General features: G+C 43.3%; 1 protein-coding gene across 1 annotated transcript; it reads right to left on the bottom strand. All coding sequences in view use genetic code 11, as the record gives it.

Annotated features, from left to right (window-relative positions):
- Nucleotides 1-1,824: 1,824 nt before the first annotated feature.
- EGR_10313 (hypothetical protein) lies at nucleotides 1,825-2,416 on the bottom strand (the record flags this gene model as incomplete). Its single annotated transcript, XM_024499562.1, has 2 exons — nucleotides 1,825-1,977; nucleotides 2,348-2,416. 2 exons carry the CDS (start codon nucleotides 2,414-2,416, stop codon nucleotides 1,825-1,827), a joined length of 222 nt encoding a protein of 73 aa, XP_024346024.1.
- Nucleotides 2,417-8,143: the final 5,727 nt, after the last annotated feature.

Consider the following 8,143-nt stretch of genomic DNA (forward strand, 5'->3'; position numbering starts at 1 on the left):
CCAGAATACTTTACAGCATAAGGAGACTCGCACTTAGATCGCGACCTCCGCTCCATTTCCAACACCATGTGGAGCAGCATTCGTGACGCACATGTCAAGTTGGAGCAGGCCAATATGAGTGCTTTCCACGTAGCGCCCTTATATTACCCGGCTCTCCCAAATGGGCAAATTGAATGACCTCGTCAAAGAAAAGAAAGATTTGGCAGGTAGAAGAAGGAGGGGTTACAGTGATCCAATAAAAAAGGCCTTAACACATTCCCGTTAGGTCGCCTTTGCGCGCTTTTCTCCAGTACCCAAGGATACTAGTTCTCTTCTCCCATTCGCTCCTCCTTTAAACCGCCAATACTCACTGTGACGTCAAGAGCTGTCAAGGTACAATAAATAGGCGAGGACGGTGGTGATTCGTGTACACCAACACTGGTTCACGGCACTGAGTGTTTCCACAATGTCTGCAGTATGGACTTCTCGTCCAAGATCTGTCTAACTTCGTTGTGAATATACAGATGGCAGCAATCACCTCCTGAACAATTCGCACCTCATTTGGCAATATTTCTTTCGCCTTATTCATCATACTCATCAGTCGGCTAAATTAACTCTCATTAAGGCCAATTCCTCCGGCTCACAATGTTAGCAAGTACACCTTACCTCAGGCACAATGACAGACAAATCATTCGTCATGACTCCCCAAAATAAATCTTCTTCTGAGGTAATTCTGTGATGGTGAGAGGCTTTCATTCTAGTAAGTTTGAGATAACCCTTTCCTGTTTAGTTATTCTTCGTTCGTATAGCAAGTGAATTAGATGTAATCTACTGCTTTGAACAGATTGAGATATCGCCACTGTATGGAGGGAAGGAATGGGACTGCACAAAGTTGAAGGACTTATCAATTTCTCTGATGACATGGCAACTACCTACAAAACGTCACCTTTCATTTCATGCCTCAACGCGTTTGAAGTAAAGTTGATAAAGATGTGTTCTGTTTATCGGCGGTAAGGGTTTTGTGGAATGGGCTAGAACTGCAACAATTCCCACTTGTCCTAAATTTGTACAGATTTGGTTGCACATGCTGCTTAAGTCATTCAGTAGAGAGGTTGTAACGATATAGAATATTGACATACTTTGTTTACTGACTGATAACCATCGAATACACAGTGCCGAATAAAAGGGCGGTCTTGTCAACACTTATTCTCCTTCTCTTCCTCACCTTCTCCCTGCCACATTTTCGAGTGAAACCAGTGCGTTTCGTTACCGTCGTCACGATCGTTGTTGAAGTACGCCAAGGGAGATTACTAAATCTACGCAAAGAGAAATAGACCAGGACTACAGCATGTGGGCAGGCCATGTGGTTCTGTATGAAATTACTCATATCTTCTTGCCTTTGTCGGCTCTTACACAGCTGCAATTCCAACAACCCACATGTGTCCCTCACTAAAGTGGGTGAAAACCCACGCCTTACCATTGCCACCGTATTTAAATCCACTCATCAACGAGTCACGGTGATCAATCTACCCTTAGTTAATCTACACCGTGTAGTTCACCTTTAAGGGAGGAGTTGACTGGCCTACAAGAAAGTTCCTCTCCTTCCGTTGTAGCTAATTCAAAAATCGGCTGCAACTACAATGTTAAGGAACCTCCGTAATCCAGTTGTGTTTGGCCGCGAAGAACATCTTCACTTACCCAGATCTTGTATTTCTTAAAGGCCATAGTCCATTCTTCTCCCCCTTCCCCACAGACTGCGTAATTCAGAAAGGCAGAGAGTAGTGCAGTGAGTAGGGGGAAGGCCAAAGGAGCCAAGAGATTGACCTATGCTCCATCAGTAATGGCCTAAGCGTAATGATGTTCTCTCAGGAAAAGCTTGGACTGTTGGGCCTTCGTGGTCTGCCACATGGGTTCGTTTTTAGAACCGACGGAATGAGCTAACAGTTCAGTGGCAATCGCTTCCACAATGATCATCGTGGGGCGAATCCATGGACTTTGCTAAATGTTGGGTAATGGGTGCCTGCCATTCCACCAAAAACTTTGCACTCATGACTTTAAATGCACAATTTCTTGATAATTTTGTTCGTTTTTGGTCCTTCATCAGCACTTTTTAAAGTATTTTGTTAAGCGTAAAAAGCATAGAAATGCAATTTTGAGAAGACTTGATAATTAAACCAGCCTCGTGAAGTAAATCTCACACGGCACTTGGATTTGGGAAAATTCGGGCAGTTACTCAACGATTTTTCAGGTTTTCTTTTGCGTTTGTTGGGCGTAGAGATATTTTGGAGGTTAATGGGTGGAAATGACAGGTTAAACGTCAAGACTGCCTCTTGAATTACTTTCGCAACTCCGATTGCTTCGTGCGCACTTGCAGGGTTTCTTTTACCCAGCACGTGGTGTCCACTCTCAGATGCATAGCAGCAGATGTGGTCAGCATTCTCACACACTCTGACCTAACTCCATGGGAAGAATGCTGACAGATGGTCACTACCGACAAGCCTACGTTTTGTCCACGTATTGTCTACTCCCCTCCCCATTTGTAACATGGAGGTTAGAAGCAAGCAACTTCTCTGTCATTGTGAAATCGCCTCCCATATTCTCGCGTGCTCTACCTAATGCCCGTGTGCCTGTTTGTATGGCTGTCACAGAGCTGGCTCATAATACTTTCGAAACGGCAAGTAGAGATGCTGTCTGCTTTGAACACCCTGCCTTTCACCGAATCAAGTTGGTAAAGTGGTTGTGTTATTGACGCTCCAAATAATAGAAGTCTTCATTCTCCTCATTGGTTTTGCATAACCTGTTATCCTTTCGATTAAAAGGGAAAGCCTGTTTCCCAATTTTAAAACCATGAGACGCATTGGTGCTTTAAGAGGTGTAGATTCGACATTCTACTTTGCCAACAAAATCCCACAATCTACATTTAGTCAGGTGATGGCTATGGGATCAACATACCTCTTCATGCGTTCCCACGACCAACCGAAAAAGGGCCACTGCCACCACACAGCACTATTAACTAGGCAAGTTGTATTTCATAACGAATTGCTGATTAGCTTTGATGGTAGTACCTCGTCGATTTGCCATGTATCTGCTTTCGTTCACACCACACAGACTGAAAAGCCAATGAATGGAGCAGCGGGTTGAGGACTTCCACCTTACCAACCAATAGGAAACAATACCGCTTAGGGTAGATTTACTGCAACCGAAACCACCTCACTAGCTCCTTAATGACACAGCATTATTTCTCCATCCGCCTTCTATGTGATTCATCGTTGAACCTTGCAGCAGTGCCTCGTCTGACATTTATCCTCCCCTGTTACTTCGTAGGTGATGATTGGGCGTATTGGTATCTCATTCCAGTGCCACACACTGATACAGATTGTGTAAATTAGTAGCGACAATGTCGCGATTGCCATCTCCCTCATAACACCACAAAACTTTCTGCAATTCTGTGGGTCAGCACCAACTGTTTCACAACGAAAAGGGGACCGACTTAACATAAACCGCTACACAACCTGAGGTAATGTGATCACGAATGGCTCTTTCGACTCTTATTTGGCACTTTGCAGCAATAAAGATGTTTCAGATAAGGCCTTCATAAGAAAGAATTCGAATGGGCTTTCCTTACATTTGCGTCATCACGTACATTCACTCTTAATTTAAATCCCTTCTACCTCCTCTTCACAAAGGCTTGAAGGCGAAATTGGCCACAAGCAGTCGTGACTTTGGAGGCCATGGTTACGCATTCCCAAGTCGGCAACATTAACAACTGGTCTTTTAAACTGCAGTTATTGAGAGTACAGCAAACAAAGTCTTCTCCATCCGCTATTGCTCTGCAACAGTTGGGTGAACTTTTGAGTTGTAAGGAGGCCAGGGGAGCAGTTCCGACTCAACAACTTTGTATATGCACCAGAAAAGCAGCACCAATATGGAAGCTGCTACAAATCCATAGTCGATGATCTCGGCAATCACTTCAAGAATGATCACCCTTGCGGCCAGTAGAATAGGCATCATCTCTTTTAGAAGTCAGCCAATCATGAAATTCACCTAGTGAGTCCAATTGGCTTAAAAATTTGTCCAGTTTTATACACAGGCATGTGAACAAGCTTCATCTCATGCACCATGGGCCAGTCATCAGAGACCACACTTCCACTACTGAGGTCACATCAACTTTTGGGTTAATTTGGCAAAACTTGTTGTTACTCCTCCTTTCTCTCCCTTTACCAATGTCTTGGCAGAGATATTTGAAAATCAGGGAGTTGGAGGTATTTGGAGACATTGCGACATCTTACAAATGCGAGGACATATCAAACGAAGAGGTGGGAGGGTAGGGGGTGGAATATCAGCTATGTTGAGGCTAAGGCATACACCATCCTGTGAAAACCATCAGTGAAGCTGCTCACATAGAACAACGATATGCAAAAGCCAACTTTTGCCAATTTGCGGCTGAGCTGGAGCAAAACTTAACAATGAAGACAGAGATGTGAATGAGGAGGAGAATGTTCATCCTTAATGACGGTGCGTTATCTATTAATATTTTGCACTGATGGAGGTCGTCAAACATAAGCACTATTTCAAATTCACTTCACTCACCTCCGATCTATGTTAAGCTTCATTTGACTTCTAGTATAACATGCCATAACTACTGCTACGAGCCATACTTCCCATCGCCACTCATGGTAATTTTAACAGTCGATTAAAAGCTGGCTGGAGTGGACTCAATCGCCTCTCTCCAAAATTAACACCTACCTTATAAACGGGGGATTTCCCATTACTTCATTTATGAATAATGTTTTTTTCCTTATATTCGGAGATTCAGAGATGTTGGTCTTGACTAAGTGGATGGACCCATGCATGCCAATACATCCCACATTCTGCGCGGATACGCTGTCACCGAGATTTTGCACAGCCTAGATCATGGTGGGAACCGCGCGCTATTCAAAGGGTCACTCTTCAAAATTTATTGCAGAGGTTGGACTTTCCCCATTGACCTCATTGATCAACATGGAGGTAAAAAGTCACCTTTAATTACACTTTTCTGCAACACTCAGTCTCAGATTTGACACATCAGGCCAGTGCTTCTACAAGGAGTTGCCACATCTAATGACTCAGCAACGGACCACAATTAATGATGGCCTCTCGAATCGTGTACACTTCCGTCCCACTTGGAATATGCTCATTGTGCATCTGCCAGTTTGTGACAGTAGGGGCCTGTCATACTTGCTTTCCCCATTCTTCCTTTCCTTCTTGATTCCTTCCTCTCTTTCTAAAAGATGATAGTGAGAATTAGGTCTACTGATCTCGACTGGCACGTCTACTTAGACTGCCAGTGTGCACAGTCCAACCAGCTGTTGCACGATAAGTGGTGCTAGTACTTCTGTGCATCGCGATCAAAGATGAGGTCCTCATTCTTGCTGCCAATGAAATGGGGCAGTTTCGTGATAATTCAAATGCTTCAACGGGCACTTACTTGGACTGAAAATGGAACAGAAGTGCCTACGTGGAATAGATTTTTCTTTACTCTATTTTGTGCGCCTAGGTGCTATCGGCTTTGGTATACTGAGCTTGGTTAGTTCATGACCAGGTGAGTCAATAACTCTGGGATTTTGCAACATTCAAGAGGCATCACCTTCATCGAAGTCCTTCAACATAAGATAAACAGACTCTTAGGTGCAAGGTTGATCTGCTGTTTCCCCATCTCCAATGTTTGCAATGAAGTGAACCTGCAGGTCTAATGGACGAAGCGTTTAACGAATAGTGGGATAACTATCACATCCGTTGAGAAATTATCCTAAGCGGACAGATAAAACGTGTTTTTATTTTCAATCCAGTGAAACCTCAAATCTAGCGATAAAGATTAGACACAACGATTCCACATTGCGCAGTCTCCACAAGTCAAAAGGCATCACTTACCTCGGCTGACTGCATTTTTACCCATCAGAAATGGTCATTTATTGCAAAGTAATGGCGATTTTTTTGGTACTTCTCCATGATGTCTGATAGTGGAGAATTTACTTGTCCAAATGTGACGCTGGTGCATCATGATGCGAGGTGGATTGTGGCTTCGATGCTTCATGCCTCCGAGGTCGTGTCGGTTGCATGAATGAGCTGCGCGCTGACCGAATTCATAAGAAATACTTCACTGAAACGAGAGCACAATACCGCCCAAAAATGTCCCACAGACCTACAATGTTTAAACTCGACCCTAACCACTAGCACGCTCGTCCTGTTAGGCGAATCTCACCTCCTCAATAATCAGGGAATGGCGGTGTAGATCCAGAAGAATAACGCATCCCTGAGTGGGCCTAATCGCCACCCTACCATTGTGTGGTACATGTCTAACTGACATCACAGACAGGTAGTCAAGAATAATTAGGGACTTAGAATCTACCTTTTACATAGCATGCCCTTTCTCCACACATAATGTCCATCGCGACTAACGAGTGCAGAGTAATCAGTGGGAATTACACATATCCTCGCTCAGTGAGAATGAAGTGACAGGACATCAGTGGAACTACATTACAACTGGATTTTCAAACAAGACCACTTCACTGAAATTCCTCTGACGAAACTTTTCACGACTTAGTCGGAATGTGGCGAAGTAGAAAGACGATCTCATAATTTGAAGAGAAAATGTAAGTAGTGTGGCGAACCTCACTCAAGTGCCTGTTCCGTTCTAAGCTTTTGGTCAAGTATGTGACTAATGCTTCTCCACGTTTTCGTCACATGTAAAGCTGAGGGCAGATTCAGACGGTCCCTTTGGATTTAGATTGAATGCAATGTAAGCTCTCTTGCGACTTTCACCCATCTTGCTTTCTTTACCAAAATGGCCATTTTAGAATGCCCAATATGCTCTGCGTCAATGAGGACCAAACCCCATACCCAGCACACGTGCTTCGTGAGCATCAAAGTAGGCGCCGTTCAATTTTAATATTCACCTCTCTATTCATACATATTTGTACATGCATATATGTGTATAGTGTCACTGGGTGCATATATCTACATATGAATGCACATGCATAGGGCATTCACGTCAGTTCATTAATAAATAAAAAGCACTTATTTGACCAACTCCTGCTTTGATTCGATTCACAACGACTTGTGCAACCAATGATCGAATCATGCTGATCCGGGTTTTTCTCAGCCCCTGTGTCACATCACTTTGCATCCAACAGCACGACCTCAGCATCTCCCTTCAAATGTACTTGGCATGTTTTAGTAGTGCTAAATGATTATTGTCCGATTTGTTTGACGTTCCACGAAACCACTGAGTTTAATTCACTGCATCAAAAATGTGAGGAAATTTGCAAAACCTGTCTATTTTTCTTAATCCATGTCCCCATGTTTGGTATGGTATTACGTTAACTTTCTTTCAACCCCTAAATATAGTCTCACATCATAGGATGTGCTGTCTGTGCTATAGGCAATTTAAACTCATCCGTTTACTGCTCAACTACGTCACTGGAATGCACATTTATAAGTCCGATCTTTTGTAAATTCGGTTTTCTCTATTACTCTACCATGGTTTTGGCGTCTCCAGTCGGCTCTCCTAACTCTATGCTTTATTGCCTTATGGTACAGTCCAAGGTCCTAAACATGAATGATTCCAAAGTGCGCCTTTAGTGCACAGGATGCAACGTGGATTATCCACGTTGGATGCAATGGAAGAAAAAAACGATCACGTTATCTCTGTGGCTGTTCCTTTGTCTAACACACCCAAATCACAATGACCGCATAAGTTTCCCCTTATTGCCTCCCGCTTTGCCACTATTTGATGCGAACTTTTTGGGTAGAATTGGATAAAACGCTGCCACTTTAGCAAAATTTGTGGGTTTTTAGCTATTTTATGCTGCCTTACGGCCTATTCACTTAAACCGATGACTTGTTTGGGTAAGAGCATTTACTGTGTGCATTTGGTGACAGTGCTGGAGAAAATAGGTCATATGGACTGCAAAAGAGGAGAGTAAATAAACACGATATTTCCTCCATCACTACTACTACCTAGGCAGAAGGGATGTATATATATATATGACTGGGGGGGGGGGGGGGGGGCGGCTATAGTGAGAAAAATGTAGCACTGGAGAAATAGACGTGCAGCATTATACCCATGAAATTATTTTGAAGTTCAAGCTAGCAATGTAAAAAAGGCCAAAATTTCAGGATTTCG

The sequence above is a fragment of the Echinococcus granulosus genome (assembly GCF_000524195.1).
Source record: "Echinococcus granulosus chromosome Unknown EG_S00208, whole genome shotgun sequence".
In the NCBI taxonomy this organism is placed as follows: domain Eukaryota; kingdom Metazoa; phylum Platyhelminthes; class Cestoda; order Cyclophyllidea; family Taeniidae; genus Echinococcus; species Echinococcus granulosus.